The sequence below is a fragment of the Acanthochromis polyacanthus genome, chromosome 14 (genome assembly GCF_021347895.1).
Source record: "Acanthochromis polyacanthus isolate Apoly-LR-REF ecotype Palm Island chromosome 14, KAUST_Apoly_ChrSc, whole genome shotgun sequence".
Taxonomy (NCBI): domain Eukaryota; kingdom Metazoa; phylum Chordata; class Actinopteri; family Pomacentridae; genus Acanthochromis; species Acanthochromis polyacanthus.
The window spans coordinates 26,951,963-26,976,128 of NC_067126.1; the positions used below are offsets into that span (position 1 = coordinate 26,951,963).

The 24,166-nt window shown below is 39.6% G+C and overlaps 1 protein-coding gene and 1 long non-coding RNA gene across 3 annotated transcripts; one reads left to right on the forward strand and one right to left on the reverse strand.

Annotated features, from left to right (window-relative positions):
- Positions 1–319: 319 nt before the first annotated feature.
- Positions 320–12,095, reverse strand: chmp2ba (charged multivesicular body protein 2Ba). Its single transcript, XM_022203616.2, has 6 exons — positions 11,875–12,095; positions 8,870–8,961; positions 5,434–5,628; positions 4,134–4,236; positions 3,736–3,842; positions 320–2,125 (listed from the first exon to the last, which is right to left on the reverse strand). The coding sequence occupies exons 1-6, from the start codon at positions 11,906–11,908 to the stop codon at positions 2,006–2,008; spliced, it is 651 nt and encodes a 216-aa protein (XP_022059308.1). The 5' UTR covers positions 11,909–12,095; the 3' UTR covers positions 320–2,005.
- Positions 10,691–23,722, forward strand: LOC110957559 (uncharacterized). Of its 2 annotated transcripts, XR_007946665.1 has the most exons (4): positions 10,691–10,855; positions 13,753–13,904; positions 13,999–14,071; positions 18,586–23,722. It is a non-coding gene; the product is annotated as an uncharacterized LOC110957559 (long non-coding RNA). The 2 variants fall into 2 exon arrangements; XR_002596121.2 differs by lacking the exon at positions 18,586–23,722 and having other exon boundaries at positions 13,999–17,402.
- The last annotated feature ends 444 nt before the right edge of the window (positions 23,723–24,166 follow it).

Genomic DNA, 24,166 nt, shown 5'->3' on the forward strand with positions numbered 1-24,166 from the left:
AATAATGAGCTACATTATCATTGCTCGGCAGTTTCATTGCGGATTGATTTTAATAGTCTGAGCTGCTTTACTCCGCAGTGATAACATCACTTTGACGGAAATTAATGCAAACTTGATGTCTGTTGTGAAAGATTAGACAGCTTGAGCAACTTTCGAGAGTATGCCATTCATATGGAAATGAATGGAAGCCAATGGCTGTGTGGAATGGTAATAAAAATACTTCTACTTTTCATTCTCTGCAGAAATGTATAATTTATGTGTATAACTTGCAGCTAAAGCTTGACAAAAAAAAGGTTGAACAACAAAAACAGAGGCCCCCTAAGGTTGTACCTGAAGAAACTTTAATCCTTATAAAAGCCATAACCCTTGACAGAGTCACTTTATAATGACTAAGAAGGAAACAAAAATGAGTATACATACACTTTTTAAATTGCACTCAATGTCAAAATCTGTTAAAACATTGATTCTGCTCATAATTACAACACACTGCTAAAAGATAGAGGAACGAATGATTTGCAAAAGTTCAATGAATTATGAATTGTACATGTCAGACACGTGCAAGAATGACACATTTTGTTTTTGTTTTGGCAAAGTGGATTGATAAGGAAACAAAAGGCCATAGAGAGAGAATGACAACGTTACTATGAGAGGATGCTGCTGTCACTCTCCTGACGCCTGGAGCTGACTGACATTAAATCACTGTAGAGAAAAATCAACTTCAGCCCTGGAGAAAAGAACGCATCTCTTAAATCACAGTGTCATTTTAGGAAACCTTTCCATCACTGTGTTGCAGTTGTGCGAGTGTGTGTGTTTTTTTTTTTACTTTTTGGAGTGAGGCAGCTGAAAATAACAAATGACAGTAACTGCACAGCAGCTGAAACAGAAGAGGGACTGCAGGACCAGTGCCATCCCACAATCACTGTGTAAATCAAACATCAAACAAGAAGCCGCAAAACTCATTTGATTACTCAGCAGCGTCAGACAATCGATTCAAACCTCTTTGATATGCCAGTCTTTCATTAGTCCTAATTTCTGTTTGATTAAGTTTGTTTGCAGTCTGTACAGCATCACAACTTGAGTGGCACTAATGAAGTGCTTGCCGGTCTGCCCCTCAGATCAATGTCATCTCATGCAAGTAATGTGAAGGTCTTACTATCGCCCGAAGGTATCAATGTCAGTTACACATTTCACATGCACATATCTCCGTCCGGTATCTCTGGTAGCATATCTACACATTTTGAAAACGTAATTAATTGGCTAGTTGACCAGTTGTTTCATTTGTACGGTGGCAGAGATAGGGTGTGTGATTCTGTCTCCAATTCCCCCGGATGACAGGAAAATCAAACAGAGGCAATTCACCGGAAAAACACTGCAAACAATGTGCCTTAACAAGGATGGTTTGTCTCAAAGAAAGCAAATTAGGTGGATTTTAGATTGACCAATGGCAAGAAGATAGCAGGTAAAAGGAGGGAAAAATACACGTTCCATCTGCTTATAGACAACCCCGAAGCTCTTTTTAATTACCATGTTGTATTCATTAAAACTCGCACCCATCTTTAATCACGTAAAAGCTGATAGATTTCAGGACTAACTCAAGATTGACCAAAACATCAGAAAGGAAAAGCCAATTCCAAGATCACATATACATTTGTAGCCCTTATAAAGACAGAGGGGTGGTAAACAACAGTGTAGGTGGTTCTTCGGGTCAAGCATTAAGTGTTGATTCACCTTCAAACTGTGGGCTCTCTAATGTCATAATAAATATTAATTTTTTAGCGTAAATACATCAACTGCTCTGTCCTCATGATCAGTAAGGCAACTTGCAGAAGAATGTGAGAATATGTACGTGTTAAATCACATCAGTCTGCCTGCATGCCTTTGAATGTGTATGTTGTTTCACCTGGAGTTTTTGAGCCTCGACCAAACCAGTGTGTCTAACAGTCTGTATCAATCAGTGTTAAGGTTGCACTGGTTTGCAAAGTGAACATTAACACAAAGAAGACAATTAGTCCACTCCCAGAGCTCGGAGCTGTCTCTCGATCTCGTCATCAGAGATAGTAGCTTGCTTAGAGGAGGAGGCAGCGGCGCTAGGCTCACTCCTTCCTGCAGCTGGAGCTCTCACCATCTGGAATCACACATGGGCAGAAAAAAAAATAAAAAACCACATTAGCTGGCTTACCCATTTCAGATTTAACACACATAATCACAGAGCGTCATACTTGTTGTAAGACTGGCTGCACGCACAGCTGCCACTCCAAATACAAAAGAAATGTTCAGATTCAACAAGAATTATTGTCAATTACATCTTATGAAACTATTATTAAACCCCATACAATTTGTAATGCAGAAATAACATGTGATGCTCCTTTAAGTTGCTATAGCCTGCCTCAGCTGTAATGCAAGTGGATGTTATTTAATTAGTCTTTTCTCAGCGATAATTCTTCTCTTGTATGGAAAAACAGAATAAAAATAGTTTCTTTCTTTAATCTCTTTTTAACCCTCGTGTCATCCTGCGGGTTGATTTTTTTCTGAATATTCTTGAAGAAAATATTAGAATTTTTACTGAGATATATATATATGTAATCACTTTAAATATTTTTAGGATTTTTGGAAGACTTTTATTCATTTTTTGAAAATATTTACAATTTTTTGCTTTTTATTTTTTATTTTTCTTTCTTGCCAAATTTGGGATTTTTTTTTAAATAAGACTTTTAAGCGAAACTTAAGGAATTTTTGGAATGTTCTTCCTGAAGATTTTACTAATTTTTATAAATTTGGGGAATTTTTTTGCTGAATTTTTTTCAGACAAGGGAACAGTATTTTTTTGGTGCCTGTAAATGAGGACAATAGGCGGGTTAAAGTTCAAGTCGTCAGGTTTGCTGGTTAATGATCAAATATTTTCACAATTTTAACTGATGTTATGAACTTTATACAACAAGCTAATTTAAGTAGGTCGCAGTACTAATATGTCAAACTGCCTTTGTATTCGTTGAAAAGAAACTGAAGTCAATTGGAGCTGTTGTTGTTTTCCACACATACCAGCATTACACAATTATAATTCCAGTGAACATAAACAAAACATATGGATGCTTATTTTCTTTTGCCAAGTTCTTCCAAATGACCATAGTTTATGAGTCTTGTAACTTCCTTTCAGCTTTAGGCTCGATTGAGAAAAAAAAAAGAGAGAGAAGTTTTTCATGCATTGCTTGATACGAGGGCATTCAGGGAATTATGTGCTCAGTCTTTTATTGCAATTTACCAGGAAATAATTACCCTCCTCACAAAAATCAAAGACAGTTTAGCCGATTTTATTAAACCGCCTGTTTGCTCTCTCCAGCTGTGGGCCTCTTTATTGAGCAATTTGTGCATTTGTGCTTTGTGTTGTGAGAGGTAATAACTCATGGGCCCCCCCAGGGGGAGCCAGACACACAGCAGACAAAGCCTGGCATTTTACAAGGAAAACAGTATACAGAGCTAAAAAAGCTGAGGGCTAGCCCCACCATGTGGCAGCTGGAAAACATTTTAACAGTTGAGTAACAGCCATGTGGAGCACTGATTGTTCGTCTTGCTCTGGGCTGTGAGCTCCATTAAGACAGTTACATCTGTAAAATGTGTGGTACTGATTCTTCCTCAGCTTTGCACATGGGTTTAAAGTGTATTCTAACAGAAAGAAGGAAATTTAAGTATAAAGAACAGATAAAGTCATTTGTTTCTCGCTCATTTTGAATTTCTTACCTTCCCTGAGATCTCAATGCCAATCTCATCCAGAACCTGGTTGACAATGTCCTGAGATTCCTCTTCATCCCCAGACTCATCAAAGATCTCATCCAAAGTGTCGTTAACTGAGCAGAATGAGACAAAGATAGAAAAGTCAAACATAATGATTTTCGGTGATAACTTTGGACCTAAATCACATAACTTTTTTGAAAACCAAATGCTGTTTTTATTCACACTAGTAAATATGCATTTCCTTTTTCAAAATCTCAGTAACGATATTTTTGCTTTTCTCTTTACCACTTGAAAACACAGATTGCAGCTCATGTCACTCCTCACACCACTCCCTGCATATCCTGACAGGCTGGTTTGGGTATGCCTGTAAATACCAGAACTGCGTCTACATTATGTGTCCTTACTCATGTCCTCAGTCATGCCCATCTTCATGTTCTCTTTCTGGAAGTCCTGCATCGTCTTCAGCGTCTTCTGTGGATCCATCTTTTTGTTCACGGCTTGCATTGTCTAGGAAACATTTTTAAAAGAAGATCAGAGAATTTATCTCGACATTTTAGCTGCTGTGATAACCGCTCCTGAGGGTGACTTCCTGTCAAGCTGAACACTTCAGGACATACCTCACTTTGATAAGGCATGACCTTTTTTAGTTTTCTTTTAACAGGATGATAAAAAATACAGGGACAAAAAATAAATAAATCACTGGAGATTAGCATTCATACATTGCCAATGAAAATTATTCAGGTCAATTTTCTTTTCATATTATAGACTTTCCCAAGAAGTACATTTCAGGTGATTTTGTACATGTTCCACAAAAGTATTACACTGGCTAAAAAATGCTCCAGAACACTTGGTCTGCACTGATTGTGACATTAGGATAATAGCAGTCCTGAAATACACACACTAGCTCACAAATTACGCATCCCCTTCTTCTTTTATGTGAATGATCAGCAGAAACATGGCCAGCTTTCAGAACTCAGCACGACACAATAGCAAAAATCTGTCTTCATTTGACTGACAAACTTCTCTGAATTATGCTAACCCATAGCTTCTAATACTGTGGGAGGAAAAATGCTGCTCTATTCACTGAAAACACCGAATCGAAGCTGCATGAATGTATCTGTGTAAACACAAAGTTTCTGTACATCAGACATAAAACAATTAACACATTCTGTCTCACACAAACACAGTCTCACCTACACCTCATCACACTCCATTAATCTGAAGCCTAATTATATTTGACCTGTCTGTGTTTGTTAAGTCTTACTCTGTACAGTACATTGCTCCTGGCCAATTACCACCTGTCACACTCCATTAACAACGATGCTACGAGACGTGGACTTAAACATGAATAGATCCCACATTAATGCGTCAATTACAACATGAAAACTTTGTTATATGTATATTTATAGGTAACTGTAAATCAAATTGTTGGCAAAAATGTGAACAAAGGAGTTGTATCATGTCTACTTTTTAATGTACTGTTCGAACAGTGCATCCTTTTGTTTACTATTTGGCATTTTATCTGCCTGTAAACAAAAAATTAGTATGAAGACATGTAAACTAACACATAATGGCTTTGTATTGTTTGCTATTAACAGTGCAGTCCTTTTTGCTTTCAAAATAAAGTAAACTTGTTGTCTCAATACAAATTCCTTTTTCCAACACTGGCAGAGCAGTTAAACTGAATAAATTCTGGGATTTTACCTTGGCTGTGGAAGACATGGCACCGGCCATCTTCGTTTGGGAGTGCATGACTTTGGTTTGTATTTGCATGGAGGTGACCTTGGAGCTGACCGCGTATGTCCGGTTCTTCTGCTTCCTCAGCTGCACCAACTGCTTAGCGAGAATCTTACATGCCTCACGGTTACCGCTCTTGGCCATTTTCTTAATCTCCGCCTCCTGGAAAGGGAAAAAAGAAAGATTCAAGACCTTTATTTATCACAAACACAGTTATACATAGCATAATGTGCAGTGAAATGCGTTGTGCACCTGTTCCAGACTGAAACAATAAGAAGAAATAAAAACACACAAGAAATAAATATGTATGTATGAATATACACACACATATATATATACATAGAAATAAGGAAAATAAATATTAATAAAAATGTCAAATAGTGCAAAATAACATGTGTGTGTATATATATATATATATATATATGTATATAAGGCAAAGTGTAAACAGTATAGATTAATTAAGTATAGATTTGGAAAGATTAAGATATGAGCACTGGGTATATTTTGTTGATAATTAAGAGTCTTTATTTGGGTCTGAATGTTGATTTGTACACGTTGTATGAAGGACACTGCGCGGTGGATCAGTTGTTAGCTCCGGTTCGCATCCCTGCATGGGCCTGGGCTCTTACTGTGTGGAGTTTGCATGTTCTCCCTGTGCATGTGTGGATTTTAACTGGGTTCTCTGGCTTCCTCCCTCAGTTCAAAAACACGCTCAGGTTAATTGGCGATTCTAAATTGTCCACAGGTGTGAATGTGAGTGTGTTTGGTTGTCTGTCTCTATGTGTAGCCCTGTGATAGACTGGAGATCTATCCAGGGTGTCCTCTGCCTTCGCCCTAAGTCAGTTGGGATGGGCTTCAGCGCCCTCTGCAACTCTAATGAGGATTAAGCGGTGTATAGATGATGGATGATGTATGAATGTTTATTTATATATATATATATATATATATATACATACATACATACATACACACACACTTCCAATGTGCACACTTAGCATCTGAGTGTAAGTATGCATGTTCAGGAAATTAAAATTGTGAAAACTGGTTCATTGTCCATTTCAGCAAGTGGTAACAGAAAGTAGAGAGAGCAACAGCATCTTGGCTCCAAATACTTATTTAGACATACTCCATATATCCGGAACAAATCAACTGAATGTGCTTTTGTCTCCTGGTTTTATGAGTCATGCGCCTAACAGTGAAATAAGCATCAAATTAAGACATAGTGCTCGATTGTATAAACTCGACTCAGCCAAAATACTATACTGCAGATAAGCTGTGCAGAAAGCAACTACCTCACAAAACAGAAACATTTGCACACAAAATAATGTCCTAAGAAGTGTGTCAGTGTCTGTGAGCGCCACCAATTTTCCACCTCTTTCACCAATATGACATGCTTAACCACGGCAGAAGTCACACTGAGATCCAGTAAAATCGTGACAGATTGAGGATGGAGCTTTTTTGGTATCCATCGCTTGCCAGAGAAGCTTCTATTTTTAAAAGCACATCAATCCATTCAGATACTGACACTGTGTCACTTCTTCTTCCATATTTCTCATGTAGTGAAGCAGTGAAGGTAACCATTTTTGTCCACTCCAGAATAACTGTTTTGGTGGTACTGATGAGCATCAATCAGAATATGTTCTTCTTTTACACCTTACAGTAGAAATACACACACATGTGAGTATGCGTGTATACACATATACTGTGTATCGATAAACAAATATCTCCACGGAGTCCCAATGAGACCATTATGTTTGTAAATATACACGTGCTAAATGGAGTCACAGAGATCAAATGTTACTCCCTGGCAAGCAAATAAATGCGTTTAGCTTTGGTAAACATCTGAAATACACTGATGCCTACAGGAATCCTGTGTGTGGGCACAAGTGTGTGTGAGCATCCCAAGAGACGACAGCAGAGCTCCAGGTTACGATAAGCTAGCCAGACCTGTCAGCGCCGCCACAACAGCACCAGCATGTCTTGTTTATTTCTTGTGTGTGCGCTGAAAGCATCCTCCTCAGGAAATAATAATCAATTATTAATGTTTGATAGAGAAAAAGCAATAGGCTTTCCTCTGTCAGCTCACAAACACACACACAACAGGTGCATTGGGTTCAGCCTGTATTTGCCTCCCTGTCAACAATTCAAATGGGGGGGGGGGGGGGGGGGGGGGGGGGGTGTGACTTTCTAGGTCGAGAAAGCACAGAGTAACAATAATACTGTCAAATGCAGTGTCATCTGAAAAACTAAGAGTGCATTAACGGGAAAAAGACAGCGATGAGAGCAGTGGGACTACTGCTGATGAGAATGTCATATTTACTGCCCTGTCAGGAAAGAAAGGAGGAGGTGGAGGGGTGGGAGTGACGGATAGATAGTGCTCTCCTAGACATGAAGGAATGCAGCACACAGCCTCAGAGCTGTGTGCTGTGTTCCTTCTACAGGCTTTGCCATTTAGAAAATGGGAAGTGTTTTAATGTCTCATTAAGCTAAATGTTATACAAAACTGACTTAAATCCCTTCTATCAAACAAAATAAAGAAATTTCTTCATTAAAATGAAGAGCAACACAGCTGTTAAACATCAAATTCAACTGTCATTACTAGGACAAATGTAATTTCAGCTTTACACTGTTCAAAGGCCCCCAGAAATTATTTTGCCCTAATTTCAACATGCCCGTTTCTTTCCATTTACATTATCATCTATAAAAATGTTTAAAAAAAAGAGAACAAAAAGTACTCAATGTTTGTGGGATAACCTCCGCTCTGTGCCATTTGTGCTCAGTATGTGTATGGGAATCTAAGCATGTGATCCAAATCTCACTGAAAGCCACTGTGTTTGGGGGGCAACATACAGTCATGAATGTGCTAAACTGCAAATATAGGTCATTTTCATTTCTTACACAAAAGATCTTTTACTCAGAATGGGCAACAAAGCTTTTAAAAAGTCGACTAATTAGCGGAAAGCAGTAATGAAGAACAAAAACGTGGTTTTCCCAAGGGAGGTAATTATGTCCTGTATGATATTGACTTAATACAACTGAGGGACACAGCCGGCTTCTTTCATCTTCCAGAGTGGGGAACGTAATGTGCAACTGTGAATATAGCCTCATCGTGCAAGTCTGTGAGAGTGTGTGTGACAGAAGTCTCATTTGCCTGAAGCCACCATACCAAATCATTGCCATCTATTCATTTAGACCCATTAGCCAATCGGGTTTGATCCCAGATTATAATAAAAGGGAGTAATATGCATCTGGGGCTGTAGCTGTGTGTGTTAGGGAGTCTAGGGGGGTCTTAAGAAAGATTTGATGCAATATGCAGAAATCTGCAAAAAAAAATGCTTTGCATGCAGATACTTTTGTTCCCCATATTTTATGAATGTGTGTAAGCGTGTGGATGCGTTCCTACCAATTGCTTCTCTTGTTTCTCCAGCGTTGTTCTGTCTCTGGTGATCTGTCTCTGAGTGGTACGCATCTCTTTCGACTGTTCCCTGATTATATCTTTGGAGAGAGGGGGACAAAGAATTACCAATTAATACTTCAGAACAGACACAATACCTGCACACCCTGCAACTCTTTTCACGTACCAAAACACAAATATACGTTCTTTGAACTGATGTGATTGCATATGAACTTTTACTCTGTACACCTATCCACAAGGTTTCTCCTGGTTCAGAATGGGACTTAAAGGAGTGACTATACATGGCAGAAAGCACGATCAGTCTGCACAGATTAACGGCAAACAGTGTGTGTCGTTTTTTTGACAGAAGTCTTTTTTTGGACTTTTGCCCGTTTCCTCTGACCATTTGAAAAACATATGGATTTATTTTATGCTGAGATAATGAAACAATGAATAGCAAAACAGATTAACCTCTGCCTTCAGTATGTGCAGCCTGAATGATAGACTTGCATAGCCTATGTAATCAGAAGCTGGCAGCTAAACAGACAGCACATATAAGGACCAGCCGCTTCTATGTGGAGACCCATCTCTTTTCTTCTTTTCTTCTCCTGTTTGGTTTAAATGTGGACCCTCAATTGCATTCTTAAAAAAAACATGCCATAAATGATCTAACACTGTTAAAGGATGATCATGTTTTCCACTTGTACATCACTGCACATCTAGGGAAGCATAGTTTGAAAGGGCAGGGTCTCAGTCAGCTGCATTGCCTTGGAAGAAATGCAAAACATCCAGCCAGTGCCTTAACAGCGAGCATGTTTGAGTGAGTGCCCAGAATGCATGTGAAATACAACAGAGTATTCAGCAACACATGGCAAATGCATACCGATGCTGCCAACTGCGGAAGTGCTTGGACAGCCACACCAATATTGAGTCAGCTCTGAACCACCCACACAAACACAAAGTGGCATCATGTGAGACGATGTATGACCCTGAAGTCACACATCCATCCAAGGCTTTAGAGTAAGAGATGACCAGGGCAATCAGTGAAACAGAAGGACGCCTTCAAGATCTAAATACTGTTTTGAATTTATTCTGAAATTAGCCGCTTTGTAACATAAATCTAATTCAGCCTAAATTCAGAAGAGCTGTTGGATGTTATGATATGCAGCATCCTTTAAGCCGTTTTTAATCTGAAGGAATCTTCAAACATCAAATACAGCAAAAATAAAGGATATACACACACACACACAAAGTAAAATCAAGTCTAGCAGTTCTTGTTTATAAAGCCTAAAAACACACATTTCCCCCTAAAGGCTTAATAATCTACACAACACTCTCGCTTTACACCCTCATTTCAGATAAGGAAAGACTCCCAAAAATACTCAGCAGGGAAAAAAAGGAAAACTCTTCTAAAAGAGCAACAGAGGATGGACCCCTCCTCCAGGACAGACAGATTTGTACACATAATTACAGAACAACTGGTAGATTTTTTTTAGAAGACATGCAGAATTTAGACATTTTACTAGCAAAAAAAGAAGAAGCAGAAAAGAACTGAACTATATGCTTCTAAACAACTTATATCCATATGCCAATATATAATAGGAAGTATAATATTTTGGGTAAAAAAGTAGACCAAAGGCAGAAAAAAGCTTATTCTTTCTGAAAATTTCACCAAGTATAAAGTTGGTGATGACACGTCAGAGCGGTGGACCACTTGTGAGAGCGATTCCTATATACGTATAAGGTGACGTGTCGCTAACGTCTCGAAGTGGGAGGGATATCGTCCTACAAATATGCGTGATCTGAACCCCCCCACCTGCAAATTCGCCAAATAACCAGAAACCACTTCAACCACCTGACCCCGGGCAAAAACGAAAAACCGTGTCTCGAGACTGAGAGATGAGAAAAAGTCTGGACTTGAGATGGAAACTGTAAACAATCACAGCAGAGAAGACCTGACAATGGCTTGACGAGGAGTGGAGGTAACGCAGCACAGTGAGTACTGTACGCAGACGATCGCATGGGTGAAACTGGAATGACAATGATGGGAGGAGAAAGTAGGCAGTGCTTTGAAAAAAGATTTGCCAACACAGCCTATATTTAACCTGCAGATAATAAGCTGATATAATCTTATGTAATTTTCCACATAAATAAGTTTCGCATACAGAACAGGTGGAGTTTAGTCCTCTTTCCCTTTAGAAATGTAATCCGATTTGAAATAGAACAATTGATTCATTAATTGTCACAAAGCAGTGACTGATGTTCCATTTTGACCTTGCGAGGCTGATTACCAAGCCTGAGGAAAAAAAAAAACTGACATACTAAAATTGAAAGGCTTTTCAGTATTTGGATACCTGTGCATCACTTAAATTAACATTTCAGACTACAATGACTGCATGACACTGATGTCATTCTTTCGGAGCCTTCCTTGACATTGCTCAACTTTATTGCCCTGGAGGTAAAATCAGATTTTCCACAGTGTTGTCTTGAGAAAGAAACTGTAAGGGATGGAAGTGAGGTGAAGCAACACACGAACCAATCTGAATGAATAAAAATCAATGTAAACAAAAATGTATAATAGTTGTATCTGCAAATACGTATGCGACATTATATATTCAACGTCTTGAAAAACACTTCATGACAACTGGGGTTTATGTTAGCCGTTTCTGTTCTCTTCACCTTAGCTCCAGTGTAGCAATACAGACAATCGTCTACAGACTCAACATTAACCAAAAAAAAACAAGTGTGAAAAAAGAAGCTACTTGTAACAAATAACATTAAACATTTCTGTTAAGGATTGTAATCTTGCTACATGTATAAAAATAGCCCGTTCCCGTTCCCCTAAGCTAACTTAAGGTTGGCAGCGTTTCGTTGCCAGACGTCAGTCTGTAATGTGACTGGTGACTCAGCTAGCCTGAGAACAGGTAAAACAAGTAAACCAGGTGTAGCTAATTGAAGACTGTCCGCTCGGGCTAAAAACAAGTTAGCTAGCTTTTCACACAGAGCAAACTTACCGTCGACAGTCTTCTTCTTGAAAAGGGAAGTCATGTCGCCGCTCTGTATCTACCTAATTAATAAAATACAATTCCTGTACTGGTATACCGTCGTATTCTGATCGTTTAAAGCGTCGTTTAACCGCCTGACCGGGGACGTTGGGGAGTTTAGCAACCGCAGCTTCCTGGTTGACTTTCTGTTGTCGAGTTCCTCCCTCAGCTGACTGAGCAGCGGCTCCACCTGACGTCACGGCGGGACTCTCATGATGCCTTCATATTCCCTCCGTAAATTCCCCCATCGTGATCAGCATAATGACTGGCGCGTTAAAAATATTAGACAAAAACTAGTTTAAAACAGGTTCCATGGGATAAAAAAAGTCTTTAAAATATGAGTCTATTGGTTATTAGATTTTAAACCCAATTATTACTGTTCTCATGATTCATTGCATTCTACAATCCATCCAAATATAATGTCATACTTAGCAGTGACAGTAATGCCAAACCCAGTAGAAACAACAGAAGCGTTTGTTCATGAAATTAGTTTAGGTTAAATTTTAGTGAAACATGGAACTTCCACTAAATTGGGTTACTGGTTTCCATTCAAGTTATTTTTACAATATTCCTTATTGTACCTGAAGGCAGCATACAACCAAGAATCTCTTAATAAAATCCTAACTGGAACAAAGAAATTTCACATTTTCGCATAATGATAGGGCTAGGCAAGCAAATAAAGTCTCATTTATAGTTTGCATGAATTTTGCTAATCACATTTAGATAATATTTCATCTAATTAATGTCTTAATTGGTTTGCCTCTGTGGGATTTCACACATGGTCTGTACACATATTTGGAAGTTTTGTATACAGCACATAAATGTGTAGACTAAGGTCGGGAAATATTCTACAACGGGTGTTACTGTCTATAAAATCAACCCCACAGCATCATAAATTCCATTCTCAATTTCATTCCTTCCTCTATTATCCCCGAGGAGATACCGTTTCCTTACATCCCAGTTTGTATTCATATATTCGTGTTGTTTTATCTCGTATTGATGCTATGAGCAACTTTACGTGGGGTGCTGGGACTCTTGAACCATAACCAACTCAATTTTGTGGGTTTGTGTCTGTGGTGGGGGTGGCAGGAGGAGGTAGAGGAGAAGATGCAAGGCGGGAGGGGGTGTCCTCCCAGAAATAGTGAGAGATGCCAAGTTATGGCTGGAGCAGAGGAGAGAGGGGTGACTTTGAGGAGAGGCGGAGGAGGATGGGTAGCCCTCAGTTCTTTCCTTTATCTCCGAGGAGGTGCACGGCTGCCTGTGTGCATCGGCATGTCGTCCTGAGGCGTTGTTCTTGTTAAGGTTATTAGGGAAGATGTTTGGCGCTAATCAGCGGAGGACTACGGGGACCCCCACTAAACGGCCTCATCATCAGAGGGCCCCAGTGGTGATAAATCTAGCCCCAAGCACCCAGAGGGCCTGCTGCAACTATGCCCGTATCTGTGTCTGGCTTTGTTGGTACAAACTAGCAGCATGTAAATCAATACTTGGGGGTCAAATTTGGGATTTTTTACTGCCTCTGATATGTGTATTGGCATCTGATTGAAAATGCACTGCAGATCAGATCAATACTCAGTGGAAGGACATTCATTGAGTTTATTTTGATAACTGGATAATTTCAAAATTCCTGTTGCTAACTTGAAAACCATTCTTTAACGGTGAGTTTTTCTGTATTAATCACTAAACATACACAAATTATTCAAAAACACCGGATTAAAGTTGTCCAAAACAAAGAAATGCTTCTTTTCTTTTGTCAGTTTCGCTGCTTTTCTGCACCACTTTCACCCCTACTTTCTCCACTCTTTCCATCTATCTCCCTGTTCTCCTCTCCTCTGCTCTGTGATCTAGCCCTGGGGCGAGCAGACGTGTAATGTTAAGGCACTAACTACAGACTGAATGGACACACACAGCAGAGCGAGACGTTCATGTGTGAAATGAGATCTGTGCACAATCAGTGGGAGTCGCAGTCATAAAAGTGCATCAAGCTTTTCTGCTTTAAGGTATCATTGAACAAATCACACCAAATCCCTTTGCTTCATGACTGTGGAGTTGTTTCGGGGTAGCAACAACTGTGTTTTTTTCTTCTCTTCACAGATGAACCCATTCATGGACAACCAAACATGAAATGTGACAGCAGCAGACATTTCCAACCCTTCTGCTTCTTCTTGTAAGCACAAAAAGTCGAAACATTTCCAATAAGTTCAGCTCAACAAAACAGACAATCCTGACTCAGTGATGTCTCATTTTTACAACAGAGGATTATCATCTGCTCCGTATATCAGCAGAACCATGGATTCCATTATTTTTTTATGATTTGTCATTTGCAATAGAATGTCAACAAATCTCCCCGAGGCCCCGTAGTGTGTGTATCTCATTCCAATATTTTCTAGCATAAATCCTGAATCATAATAGGATACGTATAATGTGAATATGAGCCCCCTTATTCCTCCTAACCCTGACATGTAACAATAGACTGAAATATGTTTGTATGCAAACACAGGGAGACAGTGGGCTGTGAAGGGAGATGTGGGATTTCAACAGTTCTCCTTCACTCTGATGGATGGATGCTTCACTGCTATACAGATGGAGGGAGATAGAAGGAGGCAGTGAGAACACAGGGAGCATCAGGAGAGTACAGGGCACAAGAAAGGGATTGATCAGTCATAGCAAATAGATAAAGGACTGCTTGTACAGTGGGAGGTTAGTCATGATGTGTGGTGATAAATCTGAAATTCTCAAAAGTTAAAATTTACAAATGTGGTGTCTGTACAGTTGCAACCAAAATTATTCACCCCCCTGTACGTTTTGCACAATTTGAGAAATTTTCCAAAATTTTACAGATTTTGTTGGTAAAATATATTTTTTTAAGCAAACAATTAATCTGGTAATATGAAAAAGACTTTCAACTGCCTTGTAACAGTTTGAGAAGTGTATGGTCAATATGAATGGTTAGGTTAGTTCAGAATTATTCAACCCCCTGGAGAAGGGCTCTGGTCACTGCAGATACCTAGCCAGTCCTTAAGTTAGAACACCTGCATTGCACACAAGTGTGTGTGCAGAATATCTTGTTGGCATATTGACATCTTGTGAAGGCTAATTAACTCAGACTTTGTACACCTTGGTGACACTGAGAGTTTCTGAAAGCAACCAAAATGCCTAAAGTAAAAGAATTTTCTAAAAAGTTGAAAGAAGAGATTATTGCCATGCACAAGCATGGTAAAGGTTACAAAAAGATAGCAAAGGCATTGAATATACCGCGAGACACCATTGGCAGCATTATTCGGAAGTTTAAAGCCAAAGGAACTGCGGATACGTTGCCGGGGAGAGGTCGAAAGCGAAAGCTCACGAAGGCTTCCATGCGACTGATCCGCAGACAAGTGACCAAGAACCCTAGAGTGACTGCCAGGGAACTGCAGGAAGACCTGGAGTCAGCCGGCACTGCTGTTTCCATGAGTACAGTAAGGCGCACACTCAATGTTGAAGGTCTTCATGGCAGAACTCCAAGACGTACACCTCTTCTGATGCCAAAGTCACAAGAAAAGTCGCCTCCAGTATGCACTAAATCATCTGGACAAGCCACAGAAGTTCTGGGACACTGTTCTGTGGAGCGACGAAATCAAGACCGAGCTCTTTGGCCTGATGGACCAACGCTATGTCTGGCAAAGAAAAAATGAAGCCTTTGCCAAGAAGAACACCATACCCACCGTGAAGCACAGTGGTGGATCGCTCATGCTCTGGGGATGTTTTGCCTCCTCTGGCACTGGGAAGTGGCAGCGAGTGGAAGGAATCATGGATTCTGTGAAATACCAAGCAATCCTACAAGAGAACGTGCAACCGCCAGTGAAAAACCTCAAGCTCGGAGAGACAGTGGAGATTCCAGCACGACAACGACCCAAAACACACGTCGAATTCGACCAAGGCTTGGCTTCAGCAGAGGTCCTGGAAGGTCCTGGAGTGGCCGTCACAGTCTCTGGACTTGAAGCCCATAGAAAATCTATGGTGGGACCTGAAGAAGGCTGTGGCGGCACGCAGACCCTAGAATCTCGCCGACTGTCGCACATGAGGAATGGGCCAAGATTCCCAAAGAACGTTGTCACAAGTCGGTTTCCAGCTATGCTTCACGTTTGAAAGACGTCATCGCAGCCAAAGGATGGTGCAGCAAATACTGAACATTGGCCGTGCAAGGGGTTGAAAAATTCTGAACATTGTGTAAAGACCGATGCTATTAATTTAAGTTGGTAATATGGAAATTAGTTAAAATTTGTCGTCATATTAAGCATTTCATGTGTTTTTGTTTGTTTTGCTGCCTGAAAACGAAAGAATTCTGTTAAGTTTCAGCAAAAATTGACATTTGCATTGGGGGTTAAATAATTGTGGTTGCAACTGTATGTACGCAAATGCAACACCTCAAGATACACATGATCAGTTTCACTCAATGGTACATTCTGGAATGTGTGAACACAATATAATCGCTAGCTGTGTTGTCGTAATAACTTTGAGTTGCAGCTCAGGGAACTATAAGACAAAATAAGAAGACAAAGCTAATCCCCTTTGTGTGGGTCGCACCCAGAACAACTATGGCTGATGAGTTCGACAAAGCTGTAACTGAGCACGTCTGCATGCATATTACCACCTCTTCATTCAGATAAGAGTGCAATTGAAACAGAATATTGTGGCCATGGGAACACTTTAATTATCTCTATATGACGCCTTGAGGAGTGAGTTTTGTAACATTCACTAATGCAAAAAAAAAAAAAAAGTATGTATATTTTCATATTCAGCAAAGTTGTGCATTTTGCTGGATCAGGAGTTGTCACTTGTGTTACTACATGGATCATGTTCAGAGCTACTAATTTATGCAGCTGATTTTGTCATTTAATTAGTGGAATGGTTTGGCCTTTTTTAAACTAAACTTATTTCCAAAAGGTCGAATCATTTCCAAATTCAAAAATAAAGCTACATTCAAGGCAAGTTTTAACAGAAATTATTTTAGTGTATTGTGTTTGTTTAAGTCAAGGGTTATCCCAGCTAGCAATGAATAAGTTTTATAAGATGCTATGTGCAGACTTTTTCTTGGCCAGGTATAAAAAGGAGTTTAATTGGTAGGAGCTCGCTGTGTAAGACATTGTTTGTCACATAACCTTTCATTAAACTAAATTTTCATTTCATCGTTTGGTTTTGCACAAATCAACAAGAAAATGCTACAGGAAATGCACTAGTATGTTACCAAGTTGTGTTTTTTTGTCTCTTTTTGCTACTCTCTCTTTTTTTTTATTCTTATACTACTTGCTCTAGATTTGTGTATATATTTATCCCTATTTCTTTACTGCGTGGGGACAAATGAAGTTTTCTGAATCTGAATTAGAAGGTGCTGTTAGGTCACTAAAGAAAGATGGGATAGCATGCTCCTGACATCCCCATCCAAGTGTTTTTACATAGCAAAAATAATAAAAAGGTTATTTGAAAAATAATAATAAAGGTGCTGTTACATTTTTTGACTTTGCAGTTAGACGATCCCCAGTTCGCATCCTGGTTTTGCAGAGATCTTTCTGCATGGAGTTTGCATGTTCTCCCTGTGCATGTGTGGGTTATTTCCAGATTCTCCGGCTTCCTCCCATAGTCCAAAAGCATGCTCAGGTTAATTGGCAACTCTAAATTGTCCGTAGATGTGAACACGAGTGGGATTGTTTGTCTGAATACGTAGCCCTGTGATAGACTGGTGACCCGTCCAAGGTGTCCCCTGTCTTCATCCCAAGTCATCTGGGGTAGACTCCAGCCTCCCACAGCCCTAATGAGGATTAAGCGGTGTATAGATAATGGATGGATGTTACATTTTTGTTTAGAGTCAGGCTGCATGTTTCATTGCATTTCCAGTCTAGATGCTAAATTAAGCTAAACTCAAGCTTCCTATTTTACAAATACATCCATCTGAAGCGGTGTTGATCTTTTCATCTAACTCTCTGAAAGTATATAAATATGTATTTTTTGAAAAGCTCTTCTTTTAAAGGTAGGATAACGAGTAATTGGGTCAACAAACATTTTAACACACACACTCTTTGAAAATGAATTACTAATGAGACATTTTCAGCAAATTTCAAACAAAGTGTGGAAGTAGTGAAGAGGACTGAGGACATATGGAAGACAGCAGGTGGCTGCGAGTGAGGGAAGAGACAGAGGGAACGTAGGAAGCAATGAAACAGGGTGGTAGCAGCAGGGGAGGCAGAGGGCAGGGGAGTCTGAGATGGTCTAATAAATCGAGTGAGTGACTCCACTCATTTTTGCCCGTGGGACGAATCTGGTCGCGCTCACCGGCGCAGCGCAGCATCAGGGAATTGTGGGTAATGAGAGATTATTTGCCCCTGTAGTGTTTGCTCATCATCATTGCCACCCCCAAACTCCCCAGCCTCCCAGAGAGCACACATACAGACACACACACACCACTATTACACACAAGCAGGAAGAAATGCATGCAGGTGTAAGGCAACATAGATCCATAAAAATACATCATACAAACATGCTGTTGGTTTTGTGATAAAGGTCAAACAGCGAGGTGTTATTGTTTAAAGCTGCTCCTGGCACCAATTTTTGGAAGTCACACTCAGTGAGGCACACACACACACACACACACACACACACACAGACACACACACAGGAGTCAATGACACCCTTTCTTATCCACAGGTCCTTGTAGCCCGAGGATGCCAATCTGTCTGAGGGTCGGTCCTACATGCATCAAACCAGAACCCTCTGATGCCCTCCCTCTCCTTTTCCCCTCCTGTTTCTGTCTCTCCGGTCCATGGGCCTTCCTGCCCTGAAGCCAGACTGTGGCCACAAGAAGTGGACTGGTGGTCCCAGCAGGGGCCGACGCTCAGACACACCATTAGCATGAGGGAATTAGAGTCATTACAGCTGGAAGGGCAATAGAGGACGAGTCCTTCGCTCTGCAGAAGAGGGACGGAGTTTGTGAAGTTGTGTGAAGAAGATAATAGATAAAATGAGAGGATTTAATATTCACATAGTTAAGAGAGGTGTATCCAATTTAAGGATCATTTTATACAGTTTTCACATGAATGGTCCTGATTCTGAAAAGGTAGATTAATGCTTCTGAACTGGCTTTTTATTTTTCATCAAGATGAAGTCTAAATTCATATTTCAGTGATTTTACCAAATAATAGTCTCATAACAAAGCTGCACTGAAGACAATAAATAGACATATTTGACAGATTCCAATGTCTTCTACCTTCCTTTGCATTTTTCATTCACATTACCTTTGCTTAGAGCATTTTGTTACCGTCACAGATAATTTGAACCTATTCTGCATTCTTTTCCATGTCATTGTTTAAACCAGACATCAGATTGTAGCTCTGAAAACTAACAGCACCACTTAATTTCATACATATCCAAAATATGAACCCCAACTATCCTGTACAATACAATAATATATTAGTTTTTTTTCCCCAATTTGCTGCGGATTTACTTATTTAACTTTTTAATCCATGCCCACTGTGTTTGAAAGGAAGAATTTTCTCAGTGTGACCCTCTAAAGTGGAGCCACATCTGTCGAGTGGATTCTCCTCCATGAACGTGACCCTGCCTTTGAGTCTCCATCATCTCATTAACTACAGCCAGGATGCCTGGGCGGTGTCCATTATCTTTACACATGCAGAATAGGAGTTAAAACTGGAGGATGGACCCAGTAATTATCTGCTTTTTAAGCAAGGTCAGCATGCCGACTCTGACTCCACTGGTCACTTTGTAACAGACACACACTGTACACGCAAGTACACACACTGAGAAGTAATGGCTTTTCTTTGTCTACTCATTGCAATTAAAAATCTCATTTCCATTTAAGAAAATGTGCAAAATAAGGCAATAACAATGAAAACCCAGTATGTGAGATCACTGAGATAATGAAGAGGCAAAAGTGGGAAACAAAAAATCCATTCTAACAGTTCTTTTTTCCTGTTGGCTTAACATGTAAATTTAGTTTCCATTAACTTACAAATGACTGTCTTTTGCTCATTAGTGAGGAGCCACAGTGCAAATGATTCCTCCATGTTTTATTATGTTTCTCTTAGATTGAATTACACATCAAGACTCGAGTTCTAGCTCTAAAGTAAATAAAAATCTTCTTCTAAATATAGTAAGCACTTTTTTTCCCCGAAATGAACTGATCATGAACAAGAATCCACTCATATTGCATCACTCTGTGTGCCGCAAGATGCACTAATGATTCTTTAATTAGACTTAACCTTCACTCCTCCCCCACCTCTGATGCACACGATGATGAGGACTTATTTAGTTTGAGAATACAACATTCCTTAAGCGTGAACTGCAGTCAAATATCCACCATGAATGTACAAACACATAGACTCACCGCTCATAGTATGTGTCGGGTGTTAGAAGACTTTGACTAATACTGTATATCAGTTGGATAATTTGCTCTTAATGTATAAAAAATTTAAATGTATTGTCTGTTTTCATGCCATTAGTGAGAAAAAAAGTTGTACAAAGTCAATCTGGGGATGAGGCGTGAGAAAGAAGTGACCTCTGCTGCCTGCTCCTCATCTGACCTCGACTTGAGACTAGCAGTGTGATGCGAGATCAGCTGCTACTATCAGAACATATCTGAACTGTTAGTAGTCATATAGCATTATGGACAGTAAGAAAGAAAAATGTGCGGAATGAAAAAGACAACATCTGCTTCTGTTGCATCAATATTAATCCTTTTTTTAAAAAACTGCCCATCCTGATGGTTGGTACAATGCTTGCAAATGTAGGACTCATTTAATGTGTCAGAAGTAGAAGAGTTAAATTAGGTGTGTGATGAATGAGTGGTGGTGATCACTGATTGCATCACTTTTAAACACAATGCTATCATCTAAATGTTGTTTTTTAGGATTTTTCACCAAGAATGAAAAACAAAACTTATTTTAAAGAGGACAAAACATCATGTAGTAGGAAATATTAGCAGATGTAGTGACATCTAAGTGGGTATCAGGTTTGTTTTACAGAAATTGACGCAAATGACCTATGTCATGAACCATGTATTAATAAATCTGTCGGCTATCTGTTCCTATGACATATACAGACCTTCACTTTGACTTTTAATGAATTTTAAGATACAGATGTAAGTTAGACATATATTTCTGATGCTCTTTTAACCACATTACCCTTTGTCGCAGTTTAAATATCAAAATCTTTCCAAGATAAATGTTGTTTTTTTATTGCTAGTCGACTCACTTTTAGCATCATGATCATGATCATCACCATCATCATCATCATCATCATCATCATCATCATCATCATCAGATCATCTAGACAGCCATCCCATGCAGGTGTGTGTTTCTATAGATTCTCTCCAGGGCAAAGGAATGATAGCAAGAGCATCAGAAAACTCATGATGCTGCAGTCTGACTAATGTGAGATACCATCATCAACAGCACTCAGCAATATCTCACACCTGCATCATCAGGAGTGCAGTGCAAGGCTGACAATATTAGCGGTTTTAATTAGAAAAGGCAATCATTTTGCGAGATCCTGCATTTAAGTTAGACTAAATGTATTGTACAATAATAACAAAAATGCTTCTAGATGTGAGAGTTTCAAAACTTAAGGCCTTCCAATGAACTTTTCCTCTCATGCTGCTGAGACTCAGATCTAGGACACACCACTTGTGACCTCTTTTTCAGTTTCCTGGGATGTATCCCCCAAACCTAATCCCTGTTTCTTTAAAATGTGTCTGTGATCTGAAGTAGTGCATGTTGATTAAGAGTGTGAGATTTCTTCAGATCTACAGCACTGGAGGTGCTCCTCATTCTTTGAAAGAAAAGCAAACAATCCTCTAATGCCACTTTAATTTCTGCCCCGTCCCCTCCCCTCCCCTCCCCTCCCTTCCCTCTGTTTCCCCCCCTAAAACATCCACTAATAATCATCTCTGTGCCTCATTAAGGAGCAGAGGAGTGGAGACACAGGCTGCTCCAGATGTTTGGTGGAAAGCCCCTCAGGTCTGTGTCAGAGAACTTGTGTGTATCCGATGTAGCACGCTCTCTATGAAGTGTGCAGGAGTGTGTGTGAAGCACCATTATAAATCTGCAAGTTTCAGACTTCCTGTGCCGTCTCAAGGCGTCACTCTGAGTGCTCCACTGCCCCAGTTCCAAAGCAAGTGAAGACAACGAGGGGTGAGATGTACCGTATGAGGACGCTAGATGGAGATGCGGACAAACTTTGCCATCTCTGCACAATTTTACAATCAGTCTCTTTGTCTGCTGAGGTTGTCACAGCGAGTGATGGCTGCAGGTCCAGACGCTCATTTAGAAATATAAGCGTTTACTTCAGACTATCACAGTCACAATTCTCCATTCTTGTTATTCTGGATGTGATCAATTGGTTTCTTCAATGGCTTGCTGATTGCAAATCTGATTAGTTAATTGTCATTACATTGGCTGCTATTATCATCTAAATGCCTTCATATATGAAGAACACAGTGAGTCTGTTTTAGCAATCACTGTATTACAAAAATACAGTCTTACAGTCTTCTAGCTAATTCAGCTTTTCCCATTATTGGCAATAGTAATAGTAATATTCCTTCATGAGAACTTGATTGTTCGGAAATAATCAAAACTGTAAACGTTATTGTAGTTCCTGTATTAGTTATTTTGCTCCACAACACTGCCCCACTTTATCATCTTCAGCTTGTGGCTGAATAATTCACGCTGCCTTTTGTGACATCAAAGTGAATGAAACATGAGGAAAAACGATGAGACTATTACTCACTTGCCACAGTCCCCAAAGTGTCATCATATCTGGTAACTCAAGTATCAAGTGTGGCAGCAACAGCAGGCAGCAGGGCAGAGCCAGAAAATTAATAATAAATCTTCCTGTTGTGTTTCTCAAACATTTATCTTTCTGCAGATCCCACAGTGGGGAAAATGCAAGCAGAGCTGCTCACTGATGAAATGTAAGCACAAGAGGGGAAAAAAAAAGAACAGTAAAACGATGGAGGCAATTGTTAAAAGAATCGTTGTTTTTGTTGGTTTGCCTGATATTTTGTCACTTTCTCTTTCATGCACGGATGCAAACCGTCCTTGGAAAGACCAGATTATTAGTGATGTATCGGCCTTTTTTTACTTAGGATATTTGTAATACAGGAAAACAAAGATGCAAATGATCTAATAAAGAATTGCTGAGATTCATTTAGCATTTTCAGTATCCTGGTACTGTGCATGCCGGTTTACTGTCACTGCTACGGCTCACTTTTGACATTTGAACAGGACAAAGCCTGGGTCTTTTCTGACAATGACAAGTTCAAATGCTAGTTCGGCTGTATGAGCATTATTTCTACTGAATAGCATGAGTGTATGTGTGCATGTGCTGAAGTTTTAAAGAGTATCCACGGCCCTCCACATCTGTTCAGCCGTCAGCTCAGCAGCCCTGGATTCATAGCTGTATCACAATATCATCCGTAAAGGCCCATTTTACACCTCTGTAACAAATTCATCTGACAGCAACAAAGGTCTCAGCTTGCAGTGTTACAGTATGTATTTCAATTTACAATACACTACAGAGAAGGTCAGTAGAACAAGATAACTCCACGCTGGAAAGGAACAAGGTGTTGTCAGACTAATTAGCCTTCTGCCGGCCTCTTAAGCAGCATCAGTTTTAACAGAGAGAAATGTAGAATGAGGGTGAAATGTAATTAAATGTTGGTGTGTAGCTCAGCAGGAATCAGAATAATTTGTGTAATAAGATGTAACTGGACTGTCCCTGTGGTTTGGTGGTCTAAGAGACTGGTAATCATAAAGCTCCTGACAGAAAACTTTTGGTCTCTCGTACATTTTTATTAAAATGACTCTCCATGATGCTATACAGGGTGTAGCAGGTATAGCAAACGGATACTATCATGATACTATGTCAAATTCGACATGCTTTTAATGTCAAATACTACTGTTTTAACTACCATTTTCTGAAGTTTTAGCTTGACATGTACCTACTTTTTCTGGTACTTTGTAATTGATACTTTAGAAATTCAAAGAGCACTTACAAAGGTTTTCCCCGATTCTGTCTTGTTTTTTCAGGGTTGTCATTCAACCCATAAGCCACGGTGGCCATATCATGATGCATTCACTAGGAATTATGTAAAGAATTAAGACAGACTATGCTTCCCCACTGTTCCATCCTCAACAATAAAGGATTCACAATGAATGCACTCCTGCTTTTCTATCTTTCCAATCAGTGTTAAAGAACATGTTTAGGTTTTTGA